This window comes from Rhinoderma darwinii, chromosome 2, assembly GCF_050947455.1.
Source record: "Rhinoderma darwinii isolate aRhiDar2 chromosome 2, aRhiDar2.hap1, whole genome shotgun sequence".
NCBI classification, from domain to species: Eukaryota; Metazoa; Chordata; class Amphibia; order Anura; family Rhinodermatidae; genus Rhinoderma; species Rhinoderma darwinii.
The window spans coordinates 246,958,835-246,974,352 of NC_134688.1; the positions used below are offsets into that span (position 1 = coordinate 246,958,835).

The following is a 15,518-nucleotide window of genomic DNA, read 5'->3' on the forward strand; positions in this document are numbered from 1 at the left end:
ATGTGCCGCGGCATAGACCATGTGAAGAAACCTACAGTGGGTGGAACCTGAAGAGAAACCAGGGATGGGCAGACCCTGAAAAAAAACAGTGGCGGTGACTTAATGCCTTTTTTTTCTTAAATGTCTGATCCAAGGTCTGATCGGGAGGTCCCCATTCAAAAGTGTGGAATAGGGCCGTCCCTCTTTAGTCTCTATAAACAAGACCATATGTACCAGAAAGGCAGCCCATGTGGTTGCAATGGCACCCTTGGAAATTGGGGGCCCAGCCCTGGTTGGTACCATTTCCTTTCCTATTAAGTGGCAAGAATCAATGCAGGACTCACCTCTCCGAGGGAACTTCGTAAACAAGGGGATGGGGAATTGGTCTGAGGGTTTTGTTTCCCACTCTTTCTGTTCTGGGTGGAAAACCTGGCATCATAAGGGAGGCCCGTTATTATCTGTAAAACCCTATGTCTTCTATGCACCCCACTGTCTGGTAGTAAGTTTAACTCATGAAAGAACTGTAAGCCATGGTTGAAGTAGAAATAGATCAGTTTGTCATCCCCATTAATGTAATTTAGTGTCCACAGTTGCTATTTTAAAGTTAAAACATGCTGTAAAGTCAAGCATTGACATGCTGTAGAAGTTATTTGACACTTTTCACTGAAATACTAAGAGATGGAAGATGCTAACATCAAGTATCATTGGGAACAGAAACTAGTGGTACCAAGGTACCTTACAAAGTGGGCACTGTATATTTATACTTTATTTCTGAGAACTTTTCATTGCCTATATATTTTTAAATTATGGCTGGATTCACATATACACACACATACTTGGACAGTTTCTCTGATCTGGATATTTAACGTATTTTTACATGAAACACTTTAAACCATGACTAACAATTGGTAGTTTAAAAAGTTGTTTCCTGCGAATGTAAAAGACATTAGAATCAGGACGATCCTCTTCTACCGGGCGAAGGGCATCATTGTTGCCCAGGCAGCAATGTCTGTAATAGCAGCATTTGTATTTACAGATTATGCCGCTGAAAACAATCATTTTTACGGTGCCACAATTGATTTAAAACAATGATAAACAATAGTTTTAGCATTTATTTTTGATATTTTTTTCATTTCCTTCGACCAATTATTGTTACACTCTTTTCTGTGTTTTACAAGTAAGGGTTGTTTTACATGGCCAGATTTCCTGGCTGGTAACAAGCACAAATCGATGATATAGCACGCATTTGGGAGAGTAGAATTCTGGGTTATACCTACAACCCCACGTTGATATTTTAGTTTCCAATGTAATTAGGCTTTAAAGGGACGCACATGAAGGTCACTCAACTGTCCAGATTTCTACAGGAAGGCATAATTATTTATAATTGCAAAAAAGGTCTGGTTTCCCCAAAAAGAACATAAGGGTATAATTGGGAAAAGGACTGGGGAATGTATACGATTCCAAAGGTTATCTCTTTTTTAATGTATTTTATTTTTAAATAGAATTCCTTGTATTTTGCTAATTTACACATAAAGTAGCTCACATGTACTCCTGACCTGCTTTAAATGCACTGACTAAGGGGAAAATTACATATTTATTGTGCAGATTTATTATTATCCAATTTTATAGGGTTAAGATTTAATTGACGGAGATGATTAAGTTTGACAAATCATTTTAGAATTAAACAATTTTATAAGGAATCAAATCTCACTTTGCTGCTACTGTATTATGGTGCAGATTTTCCGCAATGAAATCCATTGTGGAAAATCAGCAGTATTTATGCTACGTGTGAATTTACCCTTACAGTACACATATTGAAGTAAGACTTGCAGTTTCCGATGATGCGGTAATGTATTCAGTGACAATTTATTGTTTTATCTAGGTAATAATACTGAAAACAATTATTATTATGTACAATAAAAGTATCCCGATTTTACTTGTGACAAAATTTTCACATGCTGTGCATAAAGAAACACTCCAGATAAGCTGGGCCTGATGGGGTGGTGCATGACACACTGATTCTCTCTTTGGTGTTCTTTGCATCTCATGTCAAGTACTGCCCCTGGGGACCCTGCACTAGTCATCACTTGGTTTTCCCTGGAGTCTTCCTTTAATTGAATATAAATAGATGACAATGAATATAAGTGAAAAGAAAATGTAAAAAAAATTCCTTTCATAAAACAAATTTAGTATGGAACTTTAATTCCATTTGACCCACCTATCTGCATTTGCAAATATCTGTAGTTTACATTATTGATAATAACTGAATTATAGGGGTTATACGGGCACGGACTACTGATGACCTATCCACAGATATCACAGTATATGATCGGTGGGGTTCCGACAGGCACCAGACATCCATGCCGGCCGGAAGCAGATGGCTCTGGTCACAGAATAGCGGCCGAGTGAATAGAGGCAGAGTTTCAGTTCTGCAGCATGGCCGCTATGCAGTGTACGGAGCCTTCTGCTTCCAGCTCAACACTGCATAAAGTGCATAACATCCGGTGCTCGGAGGCAGCAGGAATAGCTGATCAGTGCGGGGCTTGGGTGTCGGACACCCTTCGGGTCATATGCTGATGATCTATCATTGGATAGGTCATCAGTAGTCCGTGCCAGGACAAACCCTTAAAATTATTTGCCTCAAGAATAAAGTGAATTTGCATTATAAAGAAATTTCCTTTCAAATACTTAAACCCACGTCTCTTCTTCTTCCACTTCATCTTCTTTTTCTTTTTCATCTTCTTTACCTTCGTTTTCCTCTTCTTGTTTTTTTTCTTCAGTCCTTATCTTATCTGTATCACAATGTTCTTTCTTCTGAGAATTAGAATTAGAAAGTTCCAGGGACAAGGAAAGTTCTGAGGACCATGTTCCTTCATCAGTATCCAAGTCTTCTGTACTGTCAGCTGTATTCTGTGACTTATTCTGACTTCGGTTGCTAAAAGGTTGTGTAGCATGTTTTTTTGTGTTTTTTGATTTTTTTTGTCCTTGTCGATATGAGACTGGTGTTGGAATTTTGGATGGCTTCTTTTCTGGTCTGGTATCTTTACGGGGACGTATTTTTGGCTTAAGTTTCAGTTTATAAATTGAGGGTACTCTTTCTGGTTTTTTCAAAGCTCTTTTCGGTTTAGCTGATTGTGGTAACTTGGATTGTTCTCGAGCATCTTCTTTATTAGAACTTGGAACTGATGAATCTTGGTTGTCATCTGCAGCCTGTAAATCTTTCTTTTTGGCTTCGATTGCCTGCTGTCTCAGTCTTTGAGATGGCAGCTGCTTGATTTTGTTACTACTGCTTTCCAGAGAAGATAAATTATTTTTATGAATTTTCTGAATTTTTTCTATTATTACACTTTTTTCTTGTGATTCTGCAGGCTGTAGCGGTAGATCTTTTTCTTTTATAGCTCCCCCGACTTCAACTTTTGGAGGTATTTTTGAAATCCAGTTTTCCACATCCACTCTATTGAGTTTCACACGACCTTTTGTCAGTTCTGTGATGACATCATCATAGTTTCCCGTTCCCGATGGCCATTTGCTGTTTATGTATACACCACTTCTGGGTATTTCTACTTCTCCATCGGGTGTCTTTAGTGTATTTCGAACTGAGGACAAAGCAGATACGGATTTCCTTTTCATGTCAAAGTCATGAACAGCAACATCACTTGCAATGCTAGCTGTAAATTCATTGCACCTCTTTTCATAATTGCTATTTTCATCTGAATCTCCCTCCAGAACTTTGATGTTTGAAAGGATTTCATCCTCCAGACTCTGATACAACTCTTTCTCTTGATCTGGACCAATTGGCAATGGTTTATATGTAGAACTTGATTCCAAATTATCTGCTAAAATTGAGGCTTCCAAAAAACTGGCCTGCTTGTACTGCGTTTTCATGACAAAACTATTCTCCTTTACGGCTGTACCATTTCTGTTAAGCTGAATTGTTGGAGTACTTCTACTATTTCTAATGCACTTGCCTTGTTCAAAATGAGATGGAACACTTCTTGTTAGCGTAAGTTTATTGTGAGAAGTGTTGAGATCATTTTCTACGGATCTGCCTCTTTCTCTGTACTCAGAGACATCATGGTAAGCCCTGCTAGGAGTAGATGGCCTGTTTAAAGTAGACATAAGTTTGACACCACTTAATTCTTGTTTTATTGGCTCACTAAATTGTTTAGTTGGAGAAGAAGACCGAATGCTTAGTTGTTTATTCGGAGATGAAGAACGCGTGCTTAGCTGTTTAGTTGGAGATGAAGAACGTGTGCTAAGCTGTTTTGTTGGAGATGAAGAACGTATGCTAAGCTGTTTTGTTGGAGATGAAGAGCGTGTGCTAAGTTGTTTCATTGGAGAACAAGGTCGTGTTATGTCTGATGTTTTCTTAGGCTGGTATTCAGATATTTTACTTTGCTGATTGGAGAACAGATGCTTGGAGGGGCTGGGTGGTCGTAAAGAACGAGAGGGAGTTTTAGGTCTTGATTCCAGTTGAGTGTTGTCTCTTTCTGTTTGTGCTTTTACATAAGCAGTGTGTATGTGAGTTTGGTGTACATCTTTCAGCATTGAATCTTTAATACCTGGTGCAGGACTCTTTCCCACTTCTTGTCTTCCTCTGTGATTCTCAATAAAGACATCTGAAGAATATGAGTTGTCATCTTCACTTCCAGTGAAGTGGGATACTGTAGAAGATGTGGAGAAATTATGCCTATCATGGCTAGCTTGTGAAAAGTGGGACTGTTGGCTAGTTTGACGGTCTTCCATGAATAGTTGTCTCCTGGATGGAGTAGCTGGTCTTTCATGTCCTCTGTTAACAAGAAATGAAAAATTACATTACTATGAAAATTAGTTAATGAATACAGTACTGTGCAAAAGTCAGAAACCACACTTTCTTTTATTTAAATTGCAGTCAAACTAACCATTAAGTACAAATGATCAAGATAGATAAAGAAATTACCCACAAGCCCTAACAACTTAATAATCACATTTTTAGAATTGTGTCCAAACCACATTGATGTTATGGTTCAGGCTTTGGAATCGCAAGTAAATTCTTCTGACGACCCAAGCAGCTTATTCGGCTGACAAGTACGTCTTGATAGTGGTGGTTGTAGAATTAAAGTGTACCTATCATTTAAACAAACTTTTGACATGTCATAGAGACACGTCAGAAGTTGCGGTCAATGGGCGTGCAGGTCTGACGGCCCGCCATAAAGGGCCACAGGTGCTTCACTCACCCCATACCCCTTCAGCTGCTATCAGTTTTTTGCCCGTATAGAGCCCAGCTGATGGGAGTCAAAGTGGCGTGGAGCTCAGCAAAAAGCTTGTGTCCCTTTGTTCTAGGAATCAGTGGGGTTTCAGGAACCAGACCTCACCGATCACCATTTCTTAAAAGTCAGAAGTTTCTTTAAATAGTAGGCATACTTTAATATTCTCCCATTCAAACATTACGAAAGTGTAATGAATTCATGATATGTTAATATTTGTTTCTACCTATCAGCATTCATGATACCGAAAATCAAAAACAAAACTCTGTCTCCTATTGTAGTTATACATCCCTAAATTTGCACAGATCCTCCACCAAATTTGAGTGATGGTTGTAGACAGTTCAAAGTGTCTTTCATTGCTTTGGTTGAATGGATACTGCCTTCTATTACCTCCAAATATCTTAAAGAGGACCTGTCACCTCTCCTGTCATGGTTTTTTAGTAAATAATTATATTCCCCAAGAAATAACAATTCTGGAGCCACTCTATGCTGTATTGTTCTTCTGTTATTTCTCCTAGAAATGCATGAATAAATTGCCAACTCGGTGTTACCATACACATTTTTTAAATTTATTAACGATTTTTTCGTCAATAAATTTTTTCTATTTATTAACCTGTCTGTTTTAAATAGAAATTAAATAAAATAAAAGGCTGGTCTCTCTGACTTTCGAAAAGCATTGTATATTATAAATGTTCTAAATGCTTTTTAAGCTATTGCTTAACTGAAGGAACACATAGGGGCACAAACATAAAACTTTCTTTGTGCCAGCAATTTTCGTCATTACAAATAGCACATCATTTACCGGGCACATGCTAAATTCCCAAAATTGTTGCTTGGATTGTCATGTGGTTTATATATATGCTAGTTTTTGAGCATGCTTAACAAAATCCAAAATGAAATACAAATGACTCAACACAACTTAAATGTCTGAGAATTTTGCCAATGTATGCCTGGTCTGACTCTAAAAATGTGCCAAACACTAAATTTTTTAAAATGTATTGTACATGAGGGACATTCCTGTATCTTCAAGTGTGCATGTTTATTGTTAGGGTATGTTCACACACGCTAATTACGGACGTAAATCGGGCGTATTAACCCCCGAATTACATCCGAAATTACGGCTTGAATGCGTTGACAAACATCTGCCCATTGAAAGCAATGGGCTGACGTTTGTCTGTTCACACGAGGCGTATATTTACGCGCCGCTGTCAAAAGACGGCGCGTAAATAGACGCCCGCGTCAAAGAAGTGACCTGTCACTTCTTGGGGTGTAATTGGAGCCGTTATTCATTGACTCCAATGAAAAGCAGCGCCAATTACGTCCGTAATGGACGCGGCCTTCAAGCGCCTGCACATGCCGTTACGGCTGAAATGACGGGGCTGTTTTCTCCTGAAACCAGCCCCGTAATTTCGTCCGTTACGGACGCTGTCGTGTGAACATACCCTTATAGGGGGAGGAGGTAAGTTCCTGACAGACAGTGCTCTTCTTCCAGCAGAACAATATATCAAGCATGTTGAATTCCCACATGCCTAATCCTTGTCTAGTAATGCTGCTTCCATCCACTGACAAGAGCTAGAGAGAGTAGAGCGTGTGCGCGTGCACGCAGGCAGAGCTCTGACGCCGCTGCCACGGTACAGAAGAAGAGTCATACTGGCTGTGAATTCTTCTTCTACTCTTTTGTTCCGTGGTGGTGGCAGTGGCGGCGTTGGAGCTGTGCATGCGCGCACGCTCTCCATCTCTTTCCAGCACTTGTCAGACAGTGTTGACAAGACTGTGTGATCTTGCGAGAGAGATCACACAGCACAAGCTGCTCTGACACTGTCTGTAGGGGATTGGAGAGTATCAGAGCGCTAAGTATCATGCCCCCTGCCTTTTCCATAAAATGAAAAGCCCCACTGACAGTACAGGGGGTCATTTACATATCGGGCACCAATAATAACAGCATCGATATCTCAGAAATGGAGGAGGCTAGACAGGTAGTTTGAAGTGCCTCAGGGTCTGTGCAGCAGTGCCTATAACATGGTGCACTCAGCTGCACATGTATGGGCTTCTTAAGCAGCGTTTTTTATGCGTTTTTTTTGTATGGTCAGATGTTACATTAAAGTCTACAGTAAAATATAAAATGTACTACACATAACTGTGTTTTGGATTGTAGCATTTTGGGCCAATTTTGTGGTCAATGAAGTTTTTTTCCAAACGCAGCATGCTCTGGGTATGGCATTTTTTTTAAGCCATTATACCCATAGGCTTCCCCATAGTAAGCCAGAATAAAGCATGTACAAAATGACACTAAATGAAAAACGCCACCAAAAATGGCACAAAAAAATGTGAATAAAACTAGTGTTTTTTTTTTTAGAAGCGTGTTTTTTTTAAAGCAGTTTAAATTGCCGGAAAAATTCAGCATCTGCAAAGCTTTTCCCTGCACAGAGACACTTAAAGGGAACTAGTGGGGGACCCGCTAATCTTTTCCCCACCAATCAACAAGTGATCACATAACCTAGTGGAAAAATCCCTTTAATCTGAATAATTTGATTCTGTACAATAGATCTAACATGTAATTTAAGAATATTCATACATAGTGTCACCTACCTGAAACCAAAGCTCCTTTTCATATCAAACTGTCCATGAGGCGTTCTATACATAGCACTCTTGTCTGCACTTTCAGGCGAATTGGATGATGAAGAATAGGTTCTACTGCTGTTAGATGTGTATGTCTTCCAATCCACTGGGGGCAGTGGAGTCTGGGATCTGCTTACTATCAATGTTGTTTGAGTTTTATTGGGATTATCTGATCGAGGTGTTAAGCAAGTCTTTATTTCATGCGTTGCATTTATTGGCTTTTGTTGATTGCCAGATTTGGAAACTTGTTTGTGAGCTGTGGAAATCAATGTACCAAACACAAAAAAAAATTATATGTGGATGTAGCAATACATATTAAAAAAACATGAAATATTACATGAATTACTAAATTAAATGTGTTAAAATGAAAATAAACTTCTGACTAACCACCATATCCTGCTTTTTAGAACAAAAAAAACGGCAGAAGCATATAGCTTTACCATATACCCATAGTTTTTTATAATTTTTTTTCATTGAATAAATTCTTTAAAAAAAAAATTATGATCAATAAACAAAATCATTATACATATTGCTCTTGATTTCTATGAAGGAACCATAAACATGCAGAAAGTTCCAGGGTATTATTACTCCAGAAAAAAAGTTATGTACAGCTAGTCAACTGTTTTTTCTTACTAAAATGGAAGTTAACAATAATTCCCTAGAAAAATTACCTTGAATGTGATTCTACTCGTTAATCTTATTAAGTATATTTTTAGCTGGTTCTATCTAGTTCACGACACTAAAAATCAATGGAAATTTGGTAGTATGTATTAATTTATATGTCTCCGTTGACATAAAATTCTGTGGACACATATTGAGTCAGAGTTACTATTCAAAAGATGCCAGAATTCAGGCTCAAGTTGAGCCAGAATTCTGGAGTACATGCTGTGCACCACATTTATTAGCTGTTTTAGATGCTACAAGAGGCATGTCTTAGTGAGTAAGAGGGTGTGGTCTAGCAGAAAGAGGGTGTGGCTTGAAATGCAACCCTGTGCGCCAAAATTTAGTTGCAAAAAACTGTTGTAAACTAACCCAAATAAGAGGTGGTATACGTAATGGAAGAGTGTCTAGGATGTCTAACTAGATGTGCCAAATTGATCAAACAGAATGCACCACTTTGTTAAATTTGGCGCATTCTGTAACGCTGTCTAAGTTTACACTGCCTAAAACTCAGACAGAATTTGACACCTTCTTGTTCATAGTAGTCAAGGACCTAATATTTTTTTTCAACCTTTTTTCTCTAAATAAGATCACATCAGTGGATGCTACCATTTTGAATACATTAGCTCTGAATGGGCTCTGTAGAATTAGCACTTGTCCTGTACAACTTCGTCTCTAGTGCACTCCTAGTCAGTACAGACAAGTAAATAATGCAAAATAGCCCAAATCTTATGATGTTTAGGGAGGGGAGTAGAGCTTCTGGCTAGCATACATGCTCATACAGGGAAAGCTGTCAATCATTCAGTCACTCACTCCATCCACTGGATTTATAAATCAATAAATAAATAAATTTCAATCAATAAATAACAATTAGGATTTGATCTTTTCCCACAAAACTATCAATCTGCTCTGCTTCTCCTGCTCTATAACCTGAAGTCCACAGATCAGAGAGTATGTTCAATGTGAAATGTTCCCTTTATATACTTTAATTTACAAAGTATTGGGAAAATAAAATCTCAAAAGCAGAAAGCCTATAAAACCTTAAACTAAATAGCCAGAAGAATATTGTACAACTCTACTCAATCCCCAGATGAATCCTATGCTTCAGTATGCTGATCCAAAACGACAGGTTCTTAAAAAGTTAATGTTCCATATAATTAAAGGGGTTGTCCACTACCGGACAACTGATCACCTATCCACCAATCATCAGTATATCATTGATGCGAGTCCGACACTAGGAGCCCACACAGATCTGCTGCTTCAGCTGCCTGCGGGCACCGGAAGTCATTGCACAGCATGCAATGTATGGAGTTGGTAGCAGTTGGCTCCGTTGATTGCATAGTGGCCGTGCTGCCGAACTGCAGCTCTGCTCCTATTCACTTGAATAGAAGCAGAGCTGCTGTACTGCAGCTCGGCCTCTATTCTGTGGCCGGAGCCATCTGCTTCCGGCATGTACGTCTGGTGCCCGGAGGCAGCTGGAGAAGCTGATCGGTGCGGGGTCCGGTTGTCGGACCCCCACGATCATGTACTGATGACCTATCTGGTGGATAGGTCATTTCTTGTCCCGTAGTGGACAACCCCTTTAACCAAACTAAACTACAACATGATAAATATCAGAAATACCCGTAAAAAAATATTATTTCATAGACGCTAATATAGAATATATTAATTGGCCTCACTTTGACCTCACACATGGGTGCAACTAGAGAGTGGCGTGCCCTGTCCACAAATCTTCATCTCGACTGAATTAGCAGGTAGGATGTAGGCATTGATATAGGTAGAGATTTGGATCCTCACAAGGTCACTATGACAACACCAAACTGCCATGGCACAGAAGAGGTAATGTTGTTATTGCCTCCCAAACACAAAGGTTCTCTTGATGATATCTCAATACAAGATATTTAATAAATCACTAAAAAGAGTTTTAAGGGTAAAAAAACTGCCGAAAATGCCTTCCATTGATTTCAATGGGAAGCGTTTTTTTCCTGCAAGCGGAAAAAAAGGCTCGCGGGAAAAAGAAGCAACATTCCCTATCTTCGGGCGTTTAAGTCTCTGACCTCCCATTGACATGAATAAGAGGCAGAGAAAGCGCATTTTGCTGCGTTTTTTGGCCGTGGCGCTCAATGGCCGTGGGCGGAAAACGCCGCGAAAATTGGCGTGCAGGCAGAGCAAAATCTGCCACAAAATTCCAAGCAGAATTTTGAGGCAGATTTTCTGCCTGCAAAAGACTTTGTGTGAACCCAGCCTTATATTGACATTGTGAGAGTTCTCATTGTGATTGATATTATTATTAGAAGCAAGCAAACTGTCTCAGGCACTTTACCCAGAAGCAGGGCATGTTTTGCCAAAACCCTTGAATGTTTTTTGAGCAAATATTTTGGATACAATGTACTGCTGAGTAAGTTTTAGTGTGAATTTGAATTTAAATTATTTTTTTTAAATTCCGCAGAAGTTATACAAGGAGTAAGAACAAGGTCCTATGCAAAATGAAAGGTAATATAAGTAACCTCACAGTATGAGGGCTGATTCAGATGTGCGTGGCGTTTTTGCGCATGCAAAACACGCAGCATTTTGCCTGCGCAAAAGCCACTTACCTGCTCCGTGAGGCAGCATCATATGATGCGCGGCTGCGTGGTTTTCGCGCAGCCACCATCATTATGACACGCCATTCGGATGTTTGTAAACAGAAAAGCACGTGGTGCTTTTCTGTTTACGTTCATCCTTTTGACAGCTGGTGCGCGCGCGAAACAGGCAGTTCGCACGGAAGTGCTTCCGTGCGACCTGCGTGGTTTTCACGCACCCATTGACTACAATGGGTGCGTGATGCGCAAAATATGCCAAGATATTGACCATGTCGTGCTTTATGCGCAGCGGACAAACGCTGCGCAAAAAACACGGACTGTCTGTACTGCCCCATAGACTTCTATTGGTCTGTGCGTGGCGCGTGAAAACCATGCGGCCCGCACGGACGCAATACACGTTCGTGTGAATCCAGCCTGAAGCTTGGCATTCACAGTAGGTTTGTATATTACATAAACCTGATCGGTCAAGAGGCAGTTAATGTCTCACAAGAAGCCAAGAATAGAATGCTGCAGACATAATGTCACAAATATCAGGGACAAGTTACATTACAGTAAAGAGGTAATGGACCATGCAAGAACTCAATTGTCTCTCATACCTTCTCTAGCAGAATAGAGCCTGCTGCTGGCAGCATGCCATGTAAGAAGTGAGTGACAGCAGTGGTGTGCACATAAAGCGAAGCATTTCAGGTGACTGATGCTATAGAGCGGTTAGATGGGCTCACTCAGGCGATCTGTCATACTGTCATAATCGCCGCATAACAATGACCTAGCTCAAGTAATTGATTTTCAAAGACTGTGACAGGTAATAGCTAGGTTTGCATAGAAGAGCTATCACCTCAATATGAAAGGTACCTCCTTAAAGTAGTTTTGCGCACCTATTTTGTCAGTCTATTTGAAAAGTAAATTAAAGTATCATATTTTAATATGACAAGGATACATTGGCTGCCATAATAAATAATGCTAGAAAAATTATACTATCAAACTGAATGTTATTAGGTGTCTGAAATTGGGTCTCAATGTTTTATAAGTTCATTTTACAATCCAAGGTGGTGGGACTAAAAATATGTTGGGTATGTTGGGGCTCCTTCAATTTTTTGGAAGGAGACAAATGAAGATGGTTTAACAAAGCTGTAGCACGTCCACATTTTACATTTCATATTACTCCTGCAATACCCGGACCCCGAGGTATTAAAGTGAACTTCATTAGAACCACAGGGAGTCTGGGCATCGTAGCCATAATATCACCCCAATAATATGCCAAAATAACACCACCATGCAGTTCCCATGTAGTACTACAGCAGGCACCACAACTTACGTTTACAGATGGTGAAAGCAAGGTTTTAAGTTAAAGCAAATTACATAAAAATGGGATGGTGGAAGCCCTTCAACAATTTCTCTTTTATAGTACATACATAGAAGTTGCATCACAAAAAGTAAACATTTTTTTAAAACACATAACTCCTACATTTCATTAAAAAAAGCTACAGAGGTTTATATAGCCTATAAGCATACACAGAATTGTGTGTGTATTAATGTTACATACAGAGAGATGTGCAGCGGCAGGGGTCATGCTTATCCAAATAATGTTCCAGTGTGTCCCAGCCACCTCCAACTCTGACCATCACGTGGTTGCGCAGAATCTGAAAAACATGGATCCACTTATGATTTTCATATTATAGTAGAGCTAATTAAACCCTTTCACCGCCAAACACATATTTAAAACATCATGATATTAAATGCTTGCTGCAACTGGAATATAAACTCTAGAGCTTAGATCTTGATATTAAAAATCCAAAATGTTAGCTTTGAAATGATAACAGGATCAAAGCTCTAGGTGAAATATTAGGAAAGCGGCACTGGAGCAGAATTAAAAGTTCCCCGGTTCTCTGTTAGGCCTCATGTATACGACCATAGATGAGTGTAGAGTCCGTCACAGGCGGCCTGATTAGTGTCATCTGTGGGCCGTCTGCAATCATGGACCACACACTTAGGGTATGTTCACACGGCCTATTTACGGACGTAATTCGGGCGTTTTTGCCCCGAATTACGTCCGAAAATAGCGCCTCAATAGCGCTGACAAACATCTGCCCATTGAAAGCAATGGGCAGACGTTTGTCTGTTCACACGAGGCGTATATTTACGCGCCGCTGTCAAAAGACGGCGCGTAAATAGACGCCCGCGTCAAAGAAGTGACCTGTCACTTCTTTGGCCGTAATTGGAGCCGTTATTCATTGACTCCAATGAATAGCAGTGCTAATTACGGCCGTAATGGACGCGGCGTTCAAGCGCCTGCACATGCCGGTACGGCTGAAATTACGGGGATGTTTTCAGGCTGAAACATCCCTGTAATTTCAGCCGTAACGGACGCCCTCGTGTGAACATACCCATACAAGATGTGCATTGAGTTTAATGAGCCCGGACTGCAAATGTGGCCCGAAAAATTACATGTCCTATTTTTTTTTGCGGTCCGGGCAATGCTTTGACCGTGAAAACCACTGTCGTGTGTATTGCACCGCAATTGCGGATAGTATGCGGACACAAATGCACGGTCGTGTGAATAGGGTCTTATAGTAATGGAGAGGTGAGAAGAGGCATGCTGCAAGTGACAGCCGGAAGAAAGATCACAGTCTGTTTCTGTCATCTCTCCCCCTGTACAGCTTTCTATTGACTAGAGGAGGGGGGGGGGGGGATATAGGACATTTTTTACACGTTAACTCCCCTTTACCAATGATTGGGGATATGTGATGATTGTCATATATAGGGATTTATTTTTTTTACAACTACAGGGCTGAGATCATGAGCAGTAACTCATTATCAGGCTATTTGTTAACTGCATGACTCAAATGTCCTCCGGTCTCTGAATTACAGAAAGTTTTGGTCTCTTTAATTTTGGTGATGTCAAGTTATGTGATGAAGATATGTGTATGTTGACGTAGGTATAAGTGGCATGTGTAAACACTGCACATCATGAGCTTAAATTTTTGGGCTCAGATTATGGTTGGGTCAGACTTTTAGTGAGCATTTGTAAGCATTTTGTACAAAACGTTATGCTTTGATGCAAAATTGAATAATAGTGCCCATGAATGTAAAGTGCCAGGTGGCATTTTCAGTGTCAAAGGTGTCTACTTTCAGAAACGATATGGGTATGGGGTATATCCCCTTAGTGACCACTAATACGCCTTTTCACGTGATTCACTACTGGGCTTTAGGCTAGACTGACGCCTTTTCACGTCAGCCTAGTCTAAGTCCCTGCACGGGTCTCCCGTGCAGGCAGGAGCCGGGGCTCTGCTGTCTGATGACAGCTGAGCTCCTGCTCCAACGCCCGCGATCGAAGTTTACTTCGATCGCGGCCGTTTAACCCGTTAAATGCCGCCGTCAATAGCGACCGCGGCATTTAACTTTGTTTACAGAGGGAGTGCGCTCCCTCTGTCACCCATCGGCGGCCCGCGAATGCAATCGCGGGTCTCCGATGGGGTGTCATGGCAGCCGGGGGACTGATAAAAGCCCCCAGGTCTGCCCTGGACATATGCCTGTTAGGACGCGCCGGAGGCACGTCCTAACAGATTGCCTGTCAGATTTACACTGACAGGCAATAATGCTCTGGTATACGAAGTATACCAGAGCATTATAGCAGCGATCGGAACATCGCACAGTAAAGTCCCCTAGTGGGACTAATAAAATCAGTCATCAAAGTGAAATAAAGATTATTAATAAAAAGTACAGTAAAAAAAAAAAACAAAACATTTTTTTCCATAAAAAGTGGTTTTATTTAGTAAAAGTGTAAAAAAATAAAAAAAGTACACATATGTGGTATCGCCGCGACCGTAATGACTCCATTAATAAAGTTAATATGTAATTTAAACCGCAAAGTGAACACCGTAAAAAAAAAACGCCAAAAACTATGGCGAAATTGCAATTTTTTTCCATTGCCCCCCAAAAAAGGCATAATAAAAATGAATCAATAAGTCCCATGTACCCCAAAACAGTACCATTCAAAACTACGTCTTGTCCCGCAGAAAACAAGCCCAAAAAATCACTACATTGATGGAAAAATAAAAAAATGACGGCTCTTGGAAAGCGACGATGCAAAAACAAATAATTTTAGTTCAAAAGTGTTTTTATTGTGCAAAAGTCGTAAAACATAAAAAAAACTCCACATATGTGGTATCGCCGTAATCGTACCGACCCATAGAATAAAGGTCACATGTTAATTACGTCGCACAGTGAACGGCGTCAATTTAAAAACGCATAGAACAATGGCGGAATTTCAGTTTTTTTTTATAATCCCCCCCAAAAAGGTTAATAAAAGTTAATATAAAAATTATATGTACCCAAAAATGGTGCCATTAAAAAGCACAACTAATCCCGCAAAAAACAAGTCCTCATACAGCTATGTAGACGAAAAAATAAAAACGTTATAGCTCTTTGAATG

At 40.1% G+C, this 15,518-nt stretch overlaps 1 protein-coding gene across 1 annotated transcript in view; it reads right to left on the reverse strand.

Annotated features, from left to right (window-relative positions):
• Positions 1-2,667: 2,667 nt before the first annotated feature.
• The window catches only part of GAS2L2 (growth arrest specific 2 like 2), a 77,064-nt gene continuing 64,213 nt past the window's right edge, over positions 2,668-15,518 (reverse strand). The window contains exons 4-6 of the mRNA XM_075853021.1: positions 12,630-12,726; positions 7,815-8,100; positions 2,668-4,768 (exon numbers count right to left, since the gene is read on the reverse strand). Of these exons, the coding sequence (XP_075709136.1) occupies positions 2,668-4,768; positions 7,815-8,100; positions 12,630-12,726 (2,484 nt within the window). The remainder of the gene's footprint in view (positions 4,769-7,814; positions 8,101-12,629; positions 12,727-15,518) is intronic.